General features: G+C 37.8%; 1 protein-coding gene across 1 annotated transcript in view; it reads right to left on the bottom strand.

Annotated features, from left to right (window-relative positions):
• Window positions 1-11,634: 11,634 nt before the first annotated feature.
• Window positions 11,635-24,448, bottom strand: part of thw (chitin-binding domain protein thawb) — a 42,627-nt gene continuing 29,813 nt past the window's right edge. The window contains exons 3-7 of the mRNA XM_018453645.1: window positions 21,953-21,993; window positions 20,105-20,258; window positions 18,663-18,778; window positions 13,901-18,272; window positions 11,635-12,758 (exon numbers count right to left, since the gene is read on the bottom strand). Of these exons, the coding sequence (XP_018309147.1) occupies window positions 12,481-12,758; window positions 13,901-18,272; window positions 18,663-18,778; window positions 20,105-20,258; window positions 21,953-21,993 (4,961 nt within the window). The 3' untranslated portion in view covers window positions 11,635-12,480. The remainder of the gene's footprint in view (window positions 12,759-13,900; window positions 18,273-18,662; window positions 18,779-20,104; window positions 20,259-21,952; window positions 21,994-24,448) is intronic.

Consider the following 24,448-nt stretch of genomic DNA (forward strand, 5'->3'; position numbering starts at 1 on the left):
TTCATGAGAAAATTTAAAGATACATTTCTCTATAAATATATCTTTAAATTTGTTGTAAAGTACAACTAATATTTTTTTAAATGTATTTTTACTCATTGGAACATCTGGAAAAAATAACTTTCGCCTTCTCTTGAAAAGCGTTCTACTTCGATGACCCAACTTGAACTACGGATTTCACGATGAATCTGGCTGAAACTTGATTTAAGCTTGCTTGTTCATGTAAATTACTTATTGCCGTGATCGAACTATGACCCTGTATCGTCCGATCGAGACTCTTCCTCGACTGTAGCATTGTTGTTCCAACGCGGCTTTACTGCGGAGCATTCGGCGTAATCTTTGCTAGAGTTCCGCGGTAACGAGCTGTGCTCGCGATAATAAATGCACCGGGCAATCTGGGCGCCTGCCACCTACCAAACCAGGAACCTAAAAGGAGGCATCCATACGATTAGTCGGTGATATTACGACAGACCGCTTTCTCCATTACATTAGATGAGAGCGATGACAGAAGAAAGCGCAAGCAGAACCCTGGCGGATATACATACATAGAAACAACCATCACATGATCCGATCTTTGCGAAACTGGGACGAACCGTTCGATCGATGTATCAGCTTTGCGAGCGTGACTAACGTCTTACGTGAGACTCTCGAGTCGCAGAAGTCATCGTTCATGCTGGCGGCGAGAGAGGGAAAAATAAGCACCGACAGGTACTTAACATACGGACACCGAGAAAATTTGCGGGAGTCGATGACTCCCGCGAGATAGTCGCGAGACCGGCGAGACTGAAAGGATATTGTTTGGCTGTTAACGTATGAGGGAATGTGCATATGATGTTGCAAGAATCGATATCGGCGACGCAGACGGCGACAACGTCCGTGTAACTCAGAACTTAACAAAGGAAGAACGAAAGCACACGCTTGTGCAGTGTTCGCTTTCCGTTCTCTGTGAAACGCTCGTGTAGTCCTTCTTATCAAGACAGGCCATTATTGATCTTGGTTCTATGCAACCCAGAAAACGGGACATTTTAACGAAGATTACAGATTCAGCGATTTTAAATGCGCCAGTCTTCCAATCTCTTCAAGTAGAACCGACACACAGAGAGACGGATATATGAACTGTCCTTAATCGTACTCTTAATACTTTTTTAAAAGTCTCCTTTTTTTCTCATCTACTGATTCTTTTATTAAAAGACTATTCACGCTTGGGCCACTGTTCGAAGTTTGCAATCTTAAGACGGATATTTAAAGGTTAATGATAGATGCTTCCTCAGTCGTGACGAAACGCGCAAGACTAATCGATGCAAACGCTCGTTCTTACTCTTAATAATAGTAATTTATTAGACACGTCGACGAATGCGTATAGTCGATTTTTTCTCAGCAAATACTCGATAGAATGTTTAATTATACAGTTAAGTAACGTTGAAATCAAAGCCTCTTAACAAATTTGCATTTGCTTGAAATCATTGACGTTTTGGATTCTGATTAAGTCTAATAAAAGTTTAATTTTATAGACTTACGATAAGAAAATATTTATTCTTTTAGTTCTACCTTTTCGCCAATAATTTTAAAAATTTAATTAATTTTTATATTATTTTCTATTATAGAATATAATCTTATTCTTATATTTTGTTTAAAAATTTTCGTTAAATTTAAAAAAGGTATTTATTCTCTTAAGAAAATTTTTATCTCCGGTAAACAACAATTCTTCAAAGAAAAACTAACGACCTATTTCCTCGCAAGTAAAGAATCTCGAGAAATGCAGTAAATTTCATCCAACTCGGAAAGGATGAATGTTTGAAATAAAACCATTACTTTTCATACTAGCCGCTAGCTATTAACTTTAAGACTACGTTTTCGTTAAAAATAATTTTAAAGGAGCCGCGATGCGTCAAGAGCTATGCAGAAAAAAAAAATTTCAGAACTTTCTTAATGTACCCTATATGTAAATGCTAGCGACATCGATCATCAATGATACTCGAACATGGAAGATATCTCATCGGCACGTATGAGGAGTGCGGGCTAATGGTCTTTTAATGACTATCGTACCGTGCTTGCACAATTGCTTATTATCTGATCTATTACACAGGCCATTCATACGCGATCAAACGCGAAAAATTCAGTGACGCGCGAACAAATCGTACCGCTGATAGTTAAATGCGACCATCGATCCGTGATTCGTTTTCAAATTTACGCTCAGCGTGCACTCATCACGATACAGTAAACGAACAGATTGCATCATATCGCACAATGAGCTTTCGATGTTTATAGCATTAGAGCTGCGAATTAACAATTATCACTAGATTGTTTAGAGAAACGCAATCAGAGCGAACTCAGCAATGACATATGTTCAGTTATTATTCGATTAAAAGTTACGCTTTCCAACAGAGTACGATTAAAATGAGATAGCGTGAAATCAGATTTGCTTCATTATTACAAAATGAGGAGATAAGTTGATCGGTTGTGGAATACGTATTTTAATAATGTCTCATTAAACATTACATGACTTGATGATAAATAAATGAATATACCAATAAGAACCATTTCGTTGTTTCTTCATTTTTTAAATCTATACTGATGTGCTTACAAATTACGGTATAATTACAACTAATGAAATGCAAGGTTCTGCTAGGGCATTAATCGAGGGCGATAATCGTCGCGAATTACTTGAATATTATAAAGATCGTAGTTTTATTATAAATATCTACACGTCGACATGCGCGATAAATCACTATTATTAAGAGTAAGAGGGAGCGTTTATATCGATTAGTCCTGCGGGTTTTGTTGCGGCTAGAAAAACCACTTTCATTAATATCTTTGAATATTTGTGATTGAAGAGTGTTTAATTTTTAAAAACCGATCGTGCGCATCCAAAACTATCGTTCTGAATAAAAGAGATGCCATTTAATATATGGGCTTATATTTAGACTTCTAAAATATTTATTAATTTTTAATATTTATTTAAATTTATTAAATTTAATAAATTTGAAATTTTATCTTTTTTGAAAGGACAATATATATTTTTTACGCGAGCAAATAAATTTTTTAAAATTAATAATTGATTTATATGTCTTTACAATTTTTTTTAATTAATTCCTTATTTTATGACTGCAAACATTGAAGCTGTTTTGTAATTATTTTTGTGATTATTAAAATCAGTTTTTAATATTGCGAGCGAACTTATACAAAATATTAGATATTAAAAATAAAAATTATATGGGATATAAAAATAATTTAAGATGTAAGTATACTTATATCCCTTCTACAAATCTTAATTACCAATTATAAACTCAATTCTCACGGATAATTGGATATCGATTACTATAGACGCCGCACATTGTAAGCATTTGTAAATAAAACAAAGATGGAACAAAAAAGATTGCAAACACAAAGCAATCTCGATCGATTTCTTCAGGAACGAAAACTTTTCATTTCCAATAGACATAAAATATTGCGTAAGTCTCCTGATTGTGGAGTCTTACTCTCCTAACCGCGTATCGTACCGCTAATCATTAGGAAACAAAAGGATCGTAAAGGACGTAAAAGACCTCGATACTGGTGGCATATAAATAAATTCCTGTATCGCACGAATTGTTCTTAATAGCAAACTTGTCTTATGAATAAATATGTATAACAACACGAAGATTCAGTAGTGATCAATCGTATAACGGCATGCTCGCGGATACAGTAATAATGCATCTATGCAATATCGCTTCTCTTCATACAGTGCAAACATATATGATTTCACTTTTCCCCCGAGTTACGACAACGAGAATTATCGATTACCGTGGCGCTGCAAATACGACATTCGGAATCCCTAATACAGAAATGTGATTTAATGAGAGAAATTCTAAGTCATGATTGCACACAACGATGATATAACTTTACATCATACGTTAGCTGATCATTTCTCATTACTATATATAATCATACGCGATTTTATGTATCATGGTACGGTCAGTTACGGTTGTTTCTTGATATGTGCGGATGACAAGAATGCGTCTCTAGAAGAAATTCACGTCGCTTCTTCTAGATACAGTAATGAATAATCGCGCTAAGCTTGATTAATAGACGCACCGCCTACACAAACGTATCCCGGAACAAACGATACAGTAGCAACGTAAATCGTGAACGTCGCGTTGTGTATAACGTCACCATAAAGTTAATCGATGATCTTAAATCATGTGATTGCGTGTGCGTTCTATGACTTCGTTGAATGTGGTATTACAGTTATCGTTCCGTAAATCTGATCCTTAAATGTATCCTAAAGAGCAAGAGCTAGAAAGTGCATTGTCTCACTAGATTTCCTAAGGAATATCTGCAATCTGTAGTTCCAATCGAAATAAAATTTTAAATAATTTAAAATAAATTTTAGAGATATATATATAATTAAAATTGAATACAAGACATCGTGTAATATAAATTAAATACTTTAACATTCAAATCTCAAATTTCTATTAATGTCTAAAATCTCTTTGCCTCTGAAGATTTCTTAAGGAATACTTCAGTCAACAGTTTCAACTAAAATTAAATCTTAAATATGTATTAATAAAAAATACAAGTCTTATCATTATATATTAGAAATTAAATACTTCAGTATCTCGAATTTCTTTGAAGTCTAAATTAAAACATAAATATGATGATACAAAAAGGAAAAGCCAATCTAAAATAAAAAAAGAATAAAACGTTGGCATTCTATTTACATCTTTCGCGTAAATTTAATTTGTCAAATGACGTATTTTCACAATAATGAACGAAAATGAATTTATCGTTCAAACAAGTGTTACAAATACATCACGAAGCTGTTATCTACATCTTCGAGCTACCGCGCGAGGATAAATAATTACATGCTAATCAGAGAATCTTCGATCGAGCACTCTCGCCGTCGTCCTCCGACATGCTTGATGACGGCTCGCGCCTAGACGTGACACATGATTGCTCTCGCCTGGACGCTGCCATCAACAAGACGAATATTATTATCGGATAATCTGATCACGGACTCATCCTCTCTTCTCGCGAGCGCGAGCGGTTGACATACTTTCCATTAAAGTGGTACGCGCCCGGAGTGCGGTCGCGGAACCCAAGGTACTTTATCTCGCCTCGGTGGTAAAACGGACGATTCAGCAGAGGTGTATCCGCGCGGGAGACGAGATCGCAGCTAACGAGCGCGATCTACGATGGAATGCAGAGGAATTGGGGAGAAAGTCGCGCGCACGGTGCTTCACCAGCTGTAATAAGTCTCCAGAGGAGGTGTGCGCGCGATGCGGCTCGTTTGTTGAGTCGGATGCAACCTCGACGCTGCAGCCTCGAGATGCCACCTCCTCTCCTAATGTCTTCAGCAGACATCAGGATGATCGATGGGGGCAACGCCAGGATCGCCGCGCGCCGTTGTTCGCATAAATTATGACGCGACCAGGATAATGTCGGAGGATGCGCATGGAAGGATCCTCTTTTTTAATCACATTCAAGAGAAAGGGATGTCAGATGATGTTTATTCTGCCATACGCGCGTCGGAAGCCTCTAATTTCATTACTGAAATGAAGCCAGCTGCGACTTAATTTATTTCCCGATGCATACAGATAGCGGGATTTTTAATCTGATTATTAAGGCGAGAAAAACGCTCTCGATTGCACTTATCTTTCTGTGAAACTTTAGAAGTTTATCTTCTATTAAATTCAAAACATCGTTGATACAATTATTTGCAGTCAATTATTGATTTTATAAACAAAAGATCGTGCCCGTAAGAATCCATGCGTTTCTAATTATTATGTACTTTTGCAATTATAAATAAAACTTCACTCGTTATATATTGCGATGTTATTATTACTCTAACTTTCTCTATTTAGCTTATATATTGAGCAAACAGAGCGCTCGGAATATTTCTCATGTGTTAGAAGACGTGAATGCCCAGCCTTGGATTATCATGGGCCGAGAATAAGATAGGCGTATTCGACATTAAACTCCGTGTATGTGAAATATACCTCGTTCAGATTCACGAGGTGTAATCAAGGAGGAAGGCTGGGAATGCGCTAATGCGCGGATTGGGCTTATTTCGCCTCTCGATACGCAAAGTAAACGAATCGTCTGGTATCCGTATTCGACGAAAGTGGTCGAGAAAGAGCAATTCTATGATCATAGGTTAATTGCTGCCTTGCGCTGTTACCTCATCCGCGCGTGACCTCTAGCATCATTCCTCTCTTTTTTTTTTCTGCAATGAGATTGCTCGAGATTCGGTAACACACCGTGTCATCAGTGCTAAAAAGAGGCAGCGATCCGAATCGGTATGCAACAAGTACTGGCGCGGTGAAAGCGTTTGGTCGGTAATTCATTCCCCAGAGAAATGGCACGTGGTCCATTGCAAAGTATATCATTCAGACGAATGATTGAGCGCTGTCGGATTATCATTATTAATATTCCGTTTCTTGGTTCAATTATGTAAATACACAGAATTGAATTTATCCGTAATTTGGTAATCCTATTATAAAGTATATTACCGTATATCACATCTAGTAATGGCAATAGATAATGTATGAGATAGCTTCCTCTCTCGGTTGAATATTTTTCTGAGAAGAAAATAAATATGCAATGTTCTCGATCTAAATGTTAATGTGATTAATGTGACGTTACTTGTCATAGCAATTTTTCAACTTTAAAAATGAATACGTATTAAAATACCGGTTAAAACCGATAATTCCTTCGCTAGGAATGTAAATCATAATCTTTGTATCTAAAAATTATTTTATCCTTAACTGTAATAGCCGGTTAGCAAGCCCTAACCTTTTGGTTCACTTAACACGCGATAAAAATGCGATGAGCACGAGAATGTTAAATAAAAAATTAGTTGAGCTTTAGTATTAAAGGCAGTATTCGCATGTAGACATTGTTTGCGATATAAGGATCCATTTCGAGAGATTTTTGAAAAACAAATGAAATGATTTAAATTGTAAAAAATGAAACAGTTCAAATATTTTGCGTTCATTTTCTCCGTAGGAAGATTTCTCAGTATTTCTAACTGTTTACAAGTAAACTTTAGGGAACATTAATTGCTGATTTTTTCCAGTTTTTACAATTATTTCTTATGTCGAAGTATGAAGAAATCTGTCACTAATTTTAACTCGAATTGAGTCTTTTAATTAAAAAAGTTTTATATTACACAAATATCTGGTTCTACACATATTTAAAGCTGTTTAAAGTTTTTTGCAAGTACAACTATTTCTTTACTATTACTGACTATTATGTTAGCGTTCTATATGTAGCTTCAAAAAAATCGAGTGTAGATTCATTCTTATGAAACATTGCTTTAAATATGTGTAAAATCGAGTACTTGTATAAAATAAAAAAAATTTTTTTTAACTTTTTGCAAAACTCAATTTAAGCTGAAATTAATGACCGATTTCTTCATTCTATGACATAAGAAACAACTATAAATAATTTGAAAAAAATCGATGTCTGATGTTCTCTGTGGTAAACCTTGTTAGTATCTTTTCCTTATTCTCAATGGAACGCACGGTAAATCATCGTAATTGTCGACGTTTCTCATACGTTTAGTCATGTAAATATGTGCGTTTGTATGAGTACATTGGTGGAACATTTAATGCACGTGCGCGCGTGATCGAGTCAACGGTTCATATTTAAACAATAATCCACACGCTACTTGACGTTACGAGAGGGCGATAAGCGCTCGTAAAACTAAAAAGCCTTAATTGAGTTCTGGCAATTGGCCAACACGCCGTAATCTAACCACGTACTCTGCAGAGTATATCGTGGCCGATTGCATCAACCGCGACCTTTTACCGCCTCACCAGTAGAGCGCGAAGATAATTGTACAGACAGGAGATCCACGTTCGGAATCGGATCGGCCTCGATCCTAGATGTCCCGTTCGAGCTGTACAATGGAAATCATCTAAAACTCGTCCAAATGTCGAAAAAAAAAAAAAACTGCCGAGGTTTATTTAAGTCTTTGTCAGCAAAGATAGAGGCTTAAAAAACGGCAAACTTGAGGAATGGATAAAATTTTTTATATCATCTTTGACCGATATCCAAAACGTACGATTTACATTTTTATAAACAATGTAGGATTTTTTAAATATTTTCTCTTTCGATAGCTTTCTGTTTTTTATACTAATTAAAAACGCACAACAATGCTAAACAAAAATGCAAAAGAATTCCATTGAAGAATTTAGTTCTCGAGAAAAAAAATGCCAAATAACAAAATTATATTTCTGAAAATTAATAGTAACTTCTAGGAAAAAAAGAATTAAACAATACTTAAGTTTAACAAAAGCATATTGGATATTTGTCACTCAGCGAAATGCTTGCGCAAGTTTTAACTGTCCGGAAAAGGACTAGGTCAACGTATAATGTAGACACGAGTCAACATTATTCCAAGGGAAATAGATAATCTTGGCCTTCTCTACCCAGATGGATTTCCAAATCTGTCGCGCGACAAATTCAGATTATATATCGATCCAGTTCTGTTCATTTTATATGGAGTTTTTTCTCGCAGTGTCATCGAGAATCGGCTTACGATTTACTGCTGTTAGACATTGAGATTCGCGATGTTGGCACGATATTATCGCTCAATGTTAAATTACTATACTGATAGCGAGTATTATTACTTAATACTTGCGCGATAGTATCGAAACGCACGTCCTTTGCAGCATTATTTTAAGTGCATCTGCAACTGTCTGAATAATCTGGCCTTAACTAAGATTTTTAAAGATAATCTTGACAAGCTGTAGTTAAGTAAATAAATCTCTTGGTAATGTAACATATCATAACGCATTATCTCTAAAAAATAAAAGAAAAAATAAAAGATTTTTATGAAAGTAAAACAAAGCACAATAAATACGAGAGTAAAAGTAAATGGTTTCTTCGATATCCAAAGCTGTACAGCTTTATATCGTGTTAAACACTTACGTGAGTGAATATGATGTATGTTTAAGTATAATTATCAGATAGGTTCATTTACATTTGCGGAAAAAGCAAGATGAAGGAGTAACGATCTTCTTCCTGCCTCTTGTAACTCTTTATTCGGATACCGATCTCCGGACATTAATTTGAATATGTTGCGTCGAGGCGGCGAATCGATCTCGGTCTTGCTGAAGGCGGATGTCCATTCGCATTGTAGCGAAGGTAAAAGCGTTGCGCCACGGGGTATCTGAATCCGAAAGACTCCATGCCTGAAAAGTTGGCCAACTTAGATATAGTTCCTTCATATTGATTTACGTTTGCAATTAATTTAAAAACTAAAATTGCAAATATTTTTGAAAAAATATTTGCTGTTGGTTGCCATTTGTAGATTACTAAAAATAACTTCGTAGCTACGCTGCAAAAATAAACCAGAAAAAATAACGTTTACGTTGTTCATATGAAGAAAATATTTCCAGAAATATTTTTTTCAGTTATCTACATCTCCATTATATTTTTTCCTAAAAGTTTTGCGCTTCTGGCAATAGCGAACGGAACAATCGAGCGATCAAACACGACGCGAAAAAGTGTCGTCCTTGTAGAATAGTTTTGTAATGTTCCATGTAAATAGAAGATCCGGCATTCTGCTTATGATGCTTATGATCTGACTACGATAAGTATACGTCCTTAGAAATATTAATCAACCATTTGTGCAATGGCCTCCGACCCGAGTGCGATCTTCACTTCTCTCGCGTTTCTTCATTAGGTCAATTGAAATTGTATGCGTATTCTCTCGGGCGTTTTATGATGCGAAATCTCGTCGCTATTCTTTTACGACGCCGTTAAGTCCGTATCTACCGATTGTGAAATGCGCATTAATTTATTTTTAAATCGTGGCATTCATATACTCGAATTGCGGGGGGGAGAGATTCCACAAAATGTTCACGAACGTGTGCTCGTGTATGCGTATACGAATCGTCGGATGTTGAAGTACATGCGCAACGAGGAAGCCAAAAAGGAAGACCCTTCTGTTCTCTAGGTGTTTGTGCAACCGTAGCCATTTATCCACGTTCGTTCTTCCGAGGACCCGCCACAAAAACATTAATGACGCTCATTACTCTGTGTAAGTTATTAACATGTTGCCGCTGACATTTGTAGCAATCTATATATATCAAGCGTAAATAATTTCTTTAAAAATTAATAGTTCGCGTCTTACTTTAGACGATAATAACGATGAATTTCAGCAAATGTAAATTTTTATAATGAATCATCCATTAAAAATATCAAAACTCTTGAAAATAGAAGATTTTGTAAATTTACTAATTACACCTGTTATTAATTTAATGATATAATATTATTTCGTACAAATAATCTATGTGTAACATAAAAATATTCAATCAGATTATTGTAATTTCAAAATTAAATCTTATAATAGGTATATATCTATATTTTTTCGAAGTATTATTAAAATAAGATACAAACGTAACATGTACAAATTTATTTAATATTTAATAATTTAGAATATATTAATGCAATAAATGCAACATATGTGTCTTTTTTTTAAACAATACAATAATAATGAAATATTAAATATGCGCCCGAATAGTATTTTAGCATGAAAGGTATTATTAAAAAATTAAAGCATCCATAAAAGTATTATAAGGAACGTACGTGACAGGTAGAACGTAGCTAAACAAAACCCTGTATATATTTATTCACATACTGTACAAAGATATATTACATAAAGTCGATACACAACTACACGCTAACTCGCGTACTTAAATAATGACCTAGAAACCCCATTTGGACGTTTCGGGATTGCAACGGAAGCGCATCGCCGACCTCGAAACTGCCCAAATGAAAGAGAACGTTACCAACACCGTAATTTCAAGATATAAGTAACTTACTGTTAGCCGTAGGTACGTAGGAATCGCAACACAGCGAAGACAAATAAATAATTTCACGTGATCCGCCGAAAAGCTGGGCGGATCCCTTCTAGAGAGTCTTTTTGTAATACTGAATAGTTTTCGGCTGGAACGGAAATTCGTACGTTCCGCCGAATATTAATTCAATGCCGCCGGCAAAAATTAATATCGCTCGGAAATTATTTCAAAAGAGGACAATAGTGACCTCGTTGGGGAAAGATACGCGGGGGAAAGGGTTGAAATTGTGTCACGTAGAGTCCAACCAGTACGGATAACCATAAGTGTACATGGTGCAATTCACCACGTGCCATCACATTCCGCCAATTTCGCATGCAATTTAACGAGTTACAATTTAACGATGTACCTGGCAACACAAGATGAGCGCGAACGTGTCAAAATGTTTACCCCCTTTTTTACGTCAGCATGCAAGACAATCACTGTTTTACACGAGTACATATACTAGGAATATAAAAAATTAATGTAATAAAGAAGATCCCTCATATTCTATATATCAGTAATTAAAATTCGCTTCTCATTTCAAATACGTAGTCATATATCTATCTACATTCAGAAAATTTCAATCAAACGATTAAAAATTTTTTATCCAATTATTTTCCAATAATAAAATTAATTTTTCTAAACACAGATACTACATATGAACATATGGACAGCACTTAGCAGCATAGCACAAGATTTATGCTATGTAACACGATAGCCAGTAATAACTCATAAAATTACATAAAGAAGATTTAGAGAAACTTTGTTATTATATCATTGCATGATAAGTGAAACGTATAAAATTACCTTGCTAATATGTGCGAACTTCTTTGATTATGGAGAGAAGAGAGTTAAGTTGAGTGTAGCGTTCACGCAAGTCAATGAACGGGAGGGACGAAGTATGGCAGGCGTTTTTTTTTTCTTCAAGTAATAGTTGTCGATGTTACGAGGCGATCGGTGTTTTATTCTTAATAAAAAGGATATTAAACGGCGAGCAATACATAATCTTAACGTCGGACTACAGCCGGTTAATTATTATATTGCGATCTTATCGATCGATGATCGATCGGGACTCCGCATATTAACCGACACGAGTTATGCTCGGTCGCGGATATCAAGCAGCCGCAGCTCAGATTTACATATCCGAAATCGATCGTTACACAATCTGTTTAATATCCGCAAGCGTAGGTGTCAATCTTGGCCCTAAGTTAAATCAAACTTCGTAGCAGCGTTATCGATCTAAGTTCGAAGAAGCCAATCTTCGACTCGAATCTAATTTTCCGATTATTGCATGCAAGTGTAATATAGCAGTCAAATTTAAGAATTTTAGAATTAATAATAACTTAATATTGTCGACTTCTAATGAGAGTATTCGACGAGAAGTACGATGTTCCGTATCTCTCCTGAAGAAACGCAGAGCAGGTTTATTCTATTTATTCATGGACGTCGATTCATGGGCCAAGATCAAAACCAATTCACCGTTCGGAGCTTGAATCTTCGAATTTAGGCTAAATGGAGTGACACGATGGATGACAGCAACGATCTACTCCAATGTATTGACAGGTGAACGTCTTCTGATATTCCAGCGAGATCTTCATCTCACGAGTCTTCCGACGCGCGCGTAGTTCCGATCGGTCGTCGATTATGCGGCTTCTCAGCCCCACTTAGCGGCTACCGTGTAAAGCGACCTGAGGAGTTCGAGGGCTCGGCTGTCAGAAGCGGTAGCCTCGTTCTCCGACAATGAATTATTCTCCGAGACAGCGTCGTCCGATCTTCTGGCAAAGGCATTGGCACTCTCAGTGGTCGTACGGAATTTTCGTCCCGTTCTACTGCGGAATGTTGTGATAGATGGTGAAGATGGCGTGAATCTCGTAGATGCTCGAGGAGTCCTTATCGTCGTGAAATTCGATAAAGCAGCCGCTCGTGGTTTAGCTGTAAAGTAATAAATAAAAAATTAATCTGCTTCGTCTAATAAATAATAAACTATTACCTAAAGAAACATATAATACCATTTTTTGTGAAAAATGGGCAATGCTGTATCTTTAACATAAGCAATATTAAAAAATAAGAAATATTATATTAAAGAAACAGAATTTTACTGGAAAAATAAATGTCTTTTGTAATAAAATCATGTATTACAAGTAAAGCATTTAAAAAATAATATATAAATTAAGAAAGCAAGATCAACAGCTTAAAAAATTTACTGTTGCTCTTGCTTTCTTAATTCACACATTATTTTTTAAATCGTATCGCAAACAAAAAACTTTGTAATCGGATATTATTTTTTAAAATCAATTTTTGTAATCTTTTTAAAAGATTGTATTTTTATGTCTTTTGTGCGTTAAAGCGATTAATAAGATTAATTTTATTAAAGCTCCTCCAAACGTTACAGCCAAACGATATATGCCAACTTGCACACATTCGCTAAATATATTGGCCTACATTCAATATAGATACGTATGTTATGTATGTTATGTTTGTGTACAATATTTGTTAATATTGGCGAACGTTGGCCCATTATTTGGTATCGTCCAGAGGCGCTTTTACACAACTAAAATTAATCGTCGACAGAGAGAAATAAATATATATATTCGTTATTCTTATTTATCCAAATAAAGCATTGTTTTAATGCGATGTTCAAAGATAAAATATATTTTCATAAAACATTCTATAAATAAATACTATAATTGAAGGGATTGGCGGAATAAAAGCACAATTCTACTTAGGTCCTTTTTCCGGGCTCAAATAAACAAGGAATTGATGTTGCTTACACTGGTTAAATATGAACGTGTTTTGATTGTTCCGAATATTGATAATCAATATTCGGAAAAAGGGACTAACAAGTAAGTGCATTTTTTAAATTGCAAATAACTTTTTAAATATTGATCATAATAGAGAAATATTATAACATATAACTTCTCAAAGACATATTATATAAATATGTATTTAATACTGTTCCCATTTGTGGTATAATAAAAAAGTAAACGTTATTTTAATTTTTATTAAAATAAAGATTTTGTAATTAGGCCTTTATTCCGTCCATCCTCTCAATTGTTAAATAAGATAATACGTACGAATTGAAAAATTAAGTCTGTTGATGCCAGCGATGATTTCTCGCGATTCTTCCGAACTGAACTCGTTAACAGGCATCCTCAGAAGTGCATCCAACAGTTGTTCCTTCTCCTGCTCCATCGTCTTGTTTCTAGGACCATTACAATGGCTTATCAGCAATAGTACCAATTGTCTTACTGTTGCATTGCTATCGGCCTGTTTCATCACTCGCATTAGTGTGTTCGAACTCGTCTCGTTTAAGTTACCGAACATCTCGTGCGCTTTGATCACTTCGCTCTCGGTGGCATTCAACGCATTGCCTTGCGCGAATGGCAGCAGAGTGGATACTAAATTGTCCCGGGAGACAGCATTGGTTGATGTCACCGAAGAGGTAATCGTGGTCGTTATGCTCGATCGCGTCGTGATAATCGGAGTTGGCGTTGCCGTGTTTTCTGCGGTAAAGGTTGTTGGTAGCAGAGTAAACGTTACGGGTGGATCGTTGTCGCTCGTCGCCCATTGCCATGGACTCGGTGTGCTGGTTGTTCGTGATTCCGTTGTCACGTCGAGATCTACAGCGGACAATTTCGACGACCTCGCAGTGCTCGTAGTGGGTTCTGATTCTTCACTAATAGCATTATCAGTTGTGTCGGGCAACTGAGTGGTGCCGACGTTCGACTGTAGACCGTGATTAATATGTCGAGGATCTACGAACACCGTTGTTTCCCAGAGCTGAGTGACCATAGGCGAAGAAGTCCAATGATCATCATTGAGTAGATTGGAATGTCTCGTGGTCGAGGCGTCCGTCGGATTATTAGTAGCGCGAATAACAGTAGCAGTATATGGAGTAGCTTCGCTGACGGTCGCAGTAATGGGATCTAGTGTTTTTATGTTGTCCCGAATTGTTGTTGCCGTCGTTGTTGCCAAAGGCTTACGAGTGACTTCTCTGTGATTATTCTCTAACTTGTAATTGTTTCTGTACTTCGCGTACGAACTGCGAGCTGTGGCAAGAGATTCGGATGGCGCTGTCGTTGATTCGTAGTAACGTATCCTGAATGGTTGAACTGTGGTGCTGGCGGTCTGGTAGAAGGGTTTGCTTCTCGATAGAGGCGTCGTTGAACGCACCACCTGATTCGGCAGAATACTGTTTGACGCGGTGAAACTCTTCACATTACCGAAATGTGGATGATAAGGAGGCGGTGTGAGATTTTGAACGGGTTTATCACCAGCCGAGCCTCTACCCCAGCTAGGTGAAGTTGTTCCTTTCACAAAAGACGCCACCGTCGACGACGCCATGTAATTGCTTATAGGTGTAGCGCCGATCGGTTTGACGTTTTTACCGTACGGTTGGAAGGTCCTTGCCGTATTATTTTGGAAACCACCGATCTTATTTCTATTTTCATACTCGTCCAATGGGAAATAATTGTCGTAGACCGATGACAGATCTGTCGTATCCCTTGTATCGCCATCGTAATTTTGAATATCATTCATAGTTGTAGTAAAAACGCGATTCACTTCGAAGGCAAACGTATTACCACCCTGTGTTGATGATTCGACGTAATCTCTCGAATCGCGTGATGAAGCACTGGGCGGTAACAATGTCGTACTCGGATAGTAAATTGGCCTTCGCGTTTGGCTCTCTAAAGTTGTATATTCATCATACGGCGTCGTATAGTAAGTCGAATACGATTTATCGGTGGTGACAGGTGGTTGTAAGGTGGTGGGGAATATAGTGGTTGGTTTACGTCTTCTGGTAACGTCGGTATCGTCCGAAAAATCCAGGACTTCATCCTTCTCTTTGGTGACTGATGCATACTCTTCCGCAGTAGTTGGATACAATGTCGTCATTTCAAACTGACCATCATCGGTGGTCGTCGTCGTCGGTTGCGTGGGCCTGATCTCTGTGAGCACCTTCTTAAAGGTTTCCGGATCCTGTAGATATGCCGATAGAGCATGAGTAAAGACCTGGGCCAGTTCGCGCAGCTTGGTGTTATTCGATCTTTTCGCGCCATTTACTGGACCCTCGCTCTGTTCGATTTCTAAATCGTCGTTTATTTCGCCGCTAAGATCATCGGCTTCTGACGTGAATTCAGCCATTGTGGCATTTCCTTCGAGCGCATTGTTTAAATTGAACAGTTCAACGTATGACGAGATGGTGTGTTGTGTGAGAATGCTGGTCGGTAATTCGACAGACACATTATGCGAGTGGTTGCCTTCTCTACCCTCGACTTCCTCGACACTTGCGGTAGATTCGATAGTCTCATTGGAGTCGAGATTGTCGCCAGCTGTGGCAAAGTATAGAGCTAACGAATGCAAAGTAGATGGACCGGGCGCAGAGGGCCCATTTCGGCTGCTTCCATCCTTCGCAATTTCACTCAGATTTTCTCCGTTATTTTCTAAACCTTGAAGAGAGTGCAACATGCTGAGCGCGTGTTCCCGTTCAGCGTAAGGTCTATCTTCTAAAGTCGGTGGTGGTTTGCTGCCAACCTCAGGTAAATAAGTCGCTCTGTCTTTAGGCTTGCTTGTTGTCAGAGGCGACGATTTCACCTTGGGTATCAGATTGCTGGCCGTGATGCGATAATTTGTCAGAGTGGAACTATATGTCGGCACAGTGGTCGGCGGTTTCGGCGTCGGCGTAGTGGTCATTGTGGAGTAAACGTAGTTTTTAGTGAAAGGTACGTATGGGCCTAAAGTGGACAGCACTTTCCCCTGTTTGTAGGTGAAACTGGTCTCGTAAGGACTTAAAGTTTTGCTGGTAGATCCGCTCTGCTGATAACCATTGGTGCTTCTCCCCGGCTTCTCAGTCGAGCTGATTGAATTCTGATGGAAGCTTTGCAAAGTCGCACGCCAAGGATCTCCCGTTGTACTTTTGTTTTCAATGTTCGTGATACTATTCTCGTTTTGATAATTAGCGCGGTAGGTTTGCTCATGACACTCATCGTAACATGGCACATTGGTCGTGGGAAACGCATCTTGACTGACAGATGAAGTGATGTTAGCAGCGTTATGCCGATAGCTTTCTGTATTCACGTATGGACGCGTAGTTGCGAAAGAAGTATCAATGTCTCTCTGTTCAGTTACCCTATTATCAATGTACTGTTGATTTTGATAATTCCCGGAGGCTGGTGGTATTCTTCCTATAGCAGGAGAGGTTCGAGAGCTAGACATAGTTGGGAACTCCTCTGCGGAGGGAAACGATGTCACTGTCGTGGTGTCAGCATTAGTGTAAGTGGTTTCCGGAACATCATCTTGCTTATAGTAAGAAGTGCTGTAGTGCGACGTTTCAGTGGTCGGTGTATACTGTAATGTTGTTTCATAAGGTGGCAACGTCGTTGTCCTGGGCTTATAGATAGGAGCGTATGTGGGACCAGGGTACGGTGGGGCGCCCGTCTTAGGTGTAAAGGATACCGTTTCACTCTCTCTGTTTCTCTGTGGCGTCGAGGTAGTCGTCTCGTGACCGCGGTAGCTAGCGGTAGTGGTATGATCTCGGTAATCGTACGAATGATAATAATACTGTCGAGTATTCTCGGATTTGCCCGAGTTGAAGCGATGTCCCCGGTTGGACACGAATGCGGCGCTTTCCGCAAACTGTTGGTATTCTTTCGGAGGCACCGGTGTTGTAGTTCTGAAGGTTGTCGTCTCCATGTATGTTGGTGTAGCTTTTTGTGGCTGATTGGAACTAAACAGATTGTTTCGCGTCGAAGTTCGTGATTTCGGATTATTGAACGCCGGCTTGTCGTTGCTGCTCGGCGTATTCTGATTAGATTGATAATTCTGCGTGTTACTCTGATAATTCTGCCGATTATCCTGGAACTTATTGTTGTGCTCGTAATTGAATTTGCTATTCTGGGTATCCAATTGATTTCTCTGTCTATTGACTACCTGATAATTCGATCCGCTATCATGATATTGTCGCTGTTTCGACGGCTGGTCGTAATTATCGGGTATCTGACTCGTTTTCTCGTTAGTCCGTAATGCGTTCGCATTATTTTCTTGGAACCGACCGGAACCACGAGTGTTCTCGAAAACGTTGTTCGGCCCGAAGTGTTGATTAGACTTTGGTTCATTCTGTTTTTCCGAAATCTGATTCTGCTTGTCGGTGGTTTGACCGTACGGATTCGTTCTACCGTTTTGTCTGCCATCGTAGTCAACGTTCTCGTAGTAATCCGCGTTATTTTGTTCCTCTGCTTCGCGATGAAACTCGGATTTCATCTTTCTCGCTTCCGTACGTTTCTTCTCTTCCTCGGCCAATTGCTCGACACTCTGCTCGTACAACTCTGTGGATTTGCTGCAGTCCACTTTGAACCACCAGTCGCATATAAGTTGCGATTGCTGGAAGATCGTGCCATTGGGACACAGGAACGAGATCTTACGTCCATTGTCGCAGATGTGGAATACCTGAAAATATATTCAACTTCGATGACAAATGCCTCACTAACGAAAAGTCTCTGCAGAAATGCTACTAGTATAACGGTGCTACTAGTATAAAAGTGCCGTTATTAAATATGATTACTTTTTCAAAAGTAATTTTGTGCACATAAATTATATAAAAATTCGAAGTAAAATGAAAAAAATGTCTTCAGAGAGATCATTCATTTCGTTCTTCATTTTCTCTTATTTTTCAAACTTTTTTATTTGGCATGTATATTCATATTTTTTACAGACATTCTAAAAATGTTCGAATTTTTCTATAATCCGTAACTAATAACAATCGCCGGATTGAGCATCAATCCGTGTGACTTTTGCTCAAATCGAGCCGTCGTCGTACGTAATATCGATGTCACCTACTTGGCAATTTGTCTCTAAATCCGCGTAATATCCCCCTCTCAGGCCGCGACAGCTGAATGAAGTGGCTGGAATCGACGTGAGGGCTGGATAATCCACTCCGGGCTGTCCCGTCACGCCTAAGTACAAAGTGGAGTGTTATTAAATTTTATAACGCTTATTATATTAACAGGCATTACCGATGTTCGTCCCGCGTTTTTCACAACCATGCTTCTAAAATATGAATATCGTAACATAATCGCTTGGAGCTTTCGCGAACCATGCCATTAATGTCATGCGAACTATGCCATTAACGTTTCGTATATAAAGAATTCCACGAACCGATAACTACCGAGGTTAGTGACAAAGATCGTTTGGATCCCCCCCCGTCATATCGCTTCGTGCGCAAGATGATAAACGAGCGATAGATTATCTGCCGGTATGCATTAACGCATCGCGTTTCGAAAATTTAATTACCAAACGTAACAATGCAATTACATCACGTTTAGAGGAATAACGGGTCGGCTAGAATAGCAGTGCCGTAGAAAGTCTGTCACTTCAATGGAAAGTCACGAAGCGCCGGCGCACAATCATCGTAAAACGAAAAATTGCACCTCGTGGGAAAGCAGAAACGCAGTCTGATCGCTCCGAGATAGTCGCACGCACTCAATGACTTTCGCTTACACAGTCTTACATAATATTTGACCGCTAAGATGGTTGGAGAAAAGATTCATACAAACATCGGATGCTCTCATTTTCGCTTCTGCTTGAGTACGATATCACTATGCATGGAGTGCTCCAAATTTACCGAAGAAGCTTCCGGTAAATATATGCATAGATGCACAACTTGCAGAAGTGAATTCGTATGACTGTACGTTATGTCTACATGCGAAAGACAAATATACACGTGCACAATGTAAATATATATATGGGAAAAGATAATACGTGAAGCGCTGGAGAGTGCAACGTTGGAATAAGCAAATATTATTTTTATTCCGGGATAAAAAATATGAGCAAAAAATATTTATTCATAAACTTTTTTATATGTATTTATGCTCTCTTGGCCATCAACAATTTCATTCAAAACATTGGGATTAATAAGTAATTAATAAGCATGGAATGAAATTACAAATAAGAGTTTTTAAGAGTTTTGCAATTTTTTAAAGGATAATTTTAGATAATAAGTTTTTATCAAAGGATTTGAACGCCATGTTAAGCAGTTTATTTTACAAACAATAATAAAAGAGTACACGAATAAGAACGGTTACATCAAAGAGACGCGACATGCACGGAGAAAAACGTTTTAAGTAATAATACCCGCTCCTTTGAGCCACTCCTTGAGAAGGTCCTCGTTACCGAAGAAGACTGGCAATAGAAGAAAAAGCGAGTTGCTTTAGTCAGGTCGGAAAAGAAAAAGAGATTAGCGATGTAGTCTCGAGGTTAGTAGGACAGTTCTGTGAGAAAACCTTGGTAAACTTGGTACTCGCCGTTCTTTTCGGGCGCCAGCCTTTTCACGATTTTCTTCAGTGCTTCGACGTCTTCTTCGAATACCTCAAGACTCGACAGGTCCAATTCCGTGAGGAACTCTGGTAGTCTCGCATGCTCGACATCTCGCGATGCCTGCAACGTAATACGCTCTCAGAATGTAGAACTACTTCTAGAAAAGCGCTCGCGATGACGAGTTTCCGCAGGTCTCTTGGAAGATACACTACTTTCAACTCGTCTTACAGCTTGCTCTTTTCTTCCAGTATACTTGCATTTTTAGATGCTATCTCGTAATCCAATCATCATTTCAGATTGCACGTGATAACGTTAATGTGAAATCGTTAAAAAAACACAAACAATTTTTAATTTAAAGCTAATTGAAAATGTACAAAGTCGAGAGGCCAGTTATCACTTCAATTCAATATTTGCGATATTTTTTTCCAAATTTTTTTCCAATTGACGTAATCGCAATTAGCAAAAAACGAATTAAGCGATTTTGAGAATTTAGCCGTAAGCTGTTATCTCTAGGTGATATTATCCTGTTAAAAAACGGTCACAATTTACCATGAAATTTGGTTTCTTTCTTTATATGCGTCATACGTGAAGTGATGATAATTAGGGAAATCAATTTATGTATTTGTACGCTCGAACGAGCGCGACGTAGTGCATTAAACGCTATTGATTTTGCGTGCGCGAAACGATACGACGCACAAAATGCGAACAAACGTTCGCCGCTGCGTTATCCCGCACATGAAATTCGATACTGCAACTCGCATCCCACCGGGAAACGAAAGTTTGATTAAATTTCGCTGTAGAGAGTGCGGGCAGAGGAACGTTCGTCGTCGTTACCTACACTTACACGTCGCGTAAATCACGGTTAACCAGTAAACGGTGCATCACAGTATTGACCATTGTCGACATTTATTAGCAATGTTAATGACTTCAAAGCGACGCTCTACACGAGAGTGTATCGTAATTTCACTCGAGCGATTTTTCACGGAATCCGCTTGCGCGCGAACGCGTAACTCGGTAACTATGTAATTAGATCTCGCGCTCCCGTAAATTAAAATCCGCGTTATATCTGCAGGGATGAGAAAAGAGCGTTCGTAACGCATGTTTCCACGCTCGCGGTTGGAAATTTCGCGTCGCCCCGAAGCGCGCTTTACCTCTTTCGAATCGATTGCTCGCAAACCGTAAATCGTCGCAATAAACCGTCGCACGTACACCGTCCGTGCGGAATTCTACGAAAGTTAAATTACATTGCTTGAAATAAGGGCCGCGGGGACTTTAATTACTTAGCCGCTAATTAACTTCGGCGTCCAAAATGTCGCCTGATTGGAACCGCTCGGTCTTCAGATTAGCGCCACTTGAATATTTACGACAGTAGCATTGTTCGTTCACTTATACTTCTATAGAATTAAAATCCGTAATAAATATTCTAAGATGTTTCTAAACTATCCGAGTCAGCTTGCCGCCTGGAGAATTCACGAAAGTACCGAGAAGGATAATTTATGGATATAAAAACTTCATCATCCATAGCAACTTTACGGGAAAGTCAGGAACTTAATATTAAACTTAGAGGATCGCGCGGAGATATTGTATCGAAATTATCATTGCGTGATAAATTAAATGAAATTTTTATAAAATTAACATTGGCATTGAAAGTTACATAGAGAAAATCAAAATTTAATTACAAAATTAATTTCAAATTTAATTGAAGATTAATTTCAATTCCAATCTTTAACAGTAAGATAATAGTATATCGTATAACTAGAAGGCTATTCGTAATCTTAAAAAATAATATTAAGAAAAAAATGGAAAACGCTCACCTCTGTCTTGCAGTGGCCAGGCGTGTACGTAGCAGCGATACCTGAAAGTCGGAAGCGGGGATTAGAGTTGGGATTAAATAATCACGCGTCTTGCTCTATAGGAAATTAGGTCAGCGAAGCGCGGTCGCCTAATCCGGATGTTCTACAGTCGTCCTATGGCAACCATTTGGGATATTTGTATAGCTGCTTTCGTTACAACGCGATGTTGTGAAAATATGCCAGCGGCGGTAACCGTTCAGGCTGTTTTCGCTGTTGAATAAAGAAGCTTTATCAACGACAAACATACAAGCCAACAGAATCGCACGGTCGATGCGCCCGTATAATCCCATGGGTTTTATAGTAGAATTGTACGTGTCGAAATTTTTTTCTCACTGCCGTTCAGCGTACTGTTCGCGGTAAAACAAGCTAAATCAATATCGAAAACACATTACACTGACCTTGTCGAACTTCTTTCAGCTCATAAGTAACTTTATTCTCTCTCTCTCTCTCTCTCTCTCTCTCTCTCTCTCTCTCTCTCTCTCTTTCTCAGAGGACGGTATTTTATACTCTCTAAGATATAAGAGAGCTAAAATAATTTTTTTTTCAAGAGTGCTTAAATACGTGTTGGATATCAAGGATGACATTACACGGAAACATACATAATAACGTATTAAAAACATAAAATATAATTCTGATAATTAAAAGAAAAATAAAAAGTTTATGTATCTTTATATATAACAATAAATAATATTTGAATATTTTATAACTTAAATGTTTCAGATAACACTTGAAAGTTTAAAAAATATTCGTTGCTATTAAACTGTAAAATAGTTATTTAGTAAACTATTTGATCTGAAAGAAACTCCGATCCGAATATTCAATTTTAGTCATGTTTTCCATTATTGAATTAGTTATAAATTACTTTTTAAGAAACTTCAAATTAATTTTGATTATAAGTACGCGCTTTTGAAAATTGTCAGGAATCATGTCAAAGAGTTATGACTTTCAATCGCAAAGAGCTGCGAGAAAATTTATCAAAGAATTTATAGTTGAGAGAAAGCGCGTGATACCTATATGACACATTACATAAGCTCGAGTCATAGGTCGATGGGCCATCATCATTTTGTCGTTTGACGTACCAGTATTAGAAGTATGCACAGTAATTTAATATAATAAATGGTAACTAAAGGCGATTCTATGTATTTTACATAGAATCCGCCCCAAACGTTATAATGTTCGAAATAAACTATTTGTTGAATGCCTCAAAGAAGTAACTCATTGTGAAGTAAACAAGAATTTTTTCGGAAAAAGAATTTATAATCTGACTATGATCGATCCTGACGATAGGTTTCAAATACCCTGAGATCCCAAAGAAGAAACTCAATGGTGCTGAATATAAAGTCATACGGAACATTATTGGAAAATGCAGAAAGAGAAAGACGATGCGACAGAGTAACAAAGATGGATAAAAAGTGATACGGACAAAGTCGTAACTTGCTCCGCGAAATTCTTTACGAGATCGTAGAAAACGTGCAAAGTTTCGCGAAGGTAAGCGACGAACTTTCATGCCGATGAAAAATTTTCCACGCATACTTGCACTAAGTCCCGGATATCGAATCGCGCATTTCCAACGAAGTATAGTTGTGAACTTTTCTACTTCGCTACGTTGAGAGGTTTCTCAACGTTATTCAGTAGCTCCTCCAGTTAATCCAATATATCACTTCATTACGCTATAAATTATTACTGTGTAAATACGAACTTGCGACAATAACGTGATACGTTTTTCAGAAAGTTTTAATCAGCATCAAAAATCGTTAATTAATATATTTATATATTTTCTCCTGTACTTTTCTGTGTGTGAATTCAGTCCACCATCATTATAAATAATACAAATTATTTCTTCTTTACATAAAATCTGTTTATTTATGAATATTTGCATCACTGAATATTATTCGAGAGAATTATTATCAACAATAAAATTAAATTTTTGCCTGTATCATATAAAGTAAGGTAAGATTTATATTAAAATCAGTTCTTGAAAAAATTGATAAACAATCAATATGCAAATGCTTTGTATTATAAGAAATATATTATTAATTAATTAATATAATTAAATGTATTATATTCCTAACAAGACTATATATAAAAATCCAAACGAGAAATCGATACAGCTTATTAATAAATATAAGTCATTACTATTTACGATTTTCCCTGAAAACGTGGCTTGAACATGCTATTTCTCTAAAGCCTTTTTACGCAAATTCCGTGTGAAGGAAAATAAAATTTCCATATTTCCGCGATGAGAGGCAACGACAAGCGCGTGACAAATGCTGCGTGAATGGCCGGTGAGTCAACAACATCGATCTTCTCGTACCGCAGATTGTGCTGTGCTCTTCGACGCAGAAGAGAAGCGTGGAGTAAACGACCATAAATCCCGGGCCGAGCGATTCTACATCGGATTCACCTTCGCCGCGGAAGCGAATCCTTGACTTTATCCACGCGCGACAGGATGCCACG

The sequence above is a fragment of the Mycetomoellerius zeteki genome, unplaced genomic scaffold (assembly GCF_001594055.1).
Source record: "Mycetomoellerius zeteki isolate Tzet28-1 unplaced genomic scaffold, Tzet1.0 scaffold1104, whole genome shotgun sequence".
NCBI lineage: Eukaryota > Metazoa > Arthropoda > Insecta > Hymenoptera > Formicidae > Mycetomoellerius > Mycetomoellerius zeteki.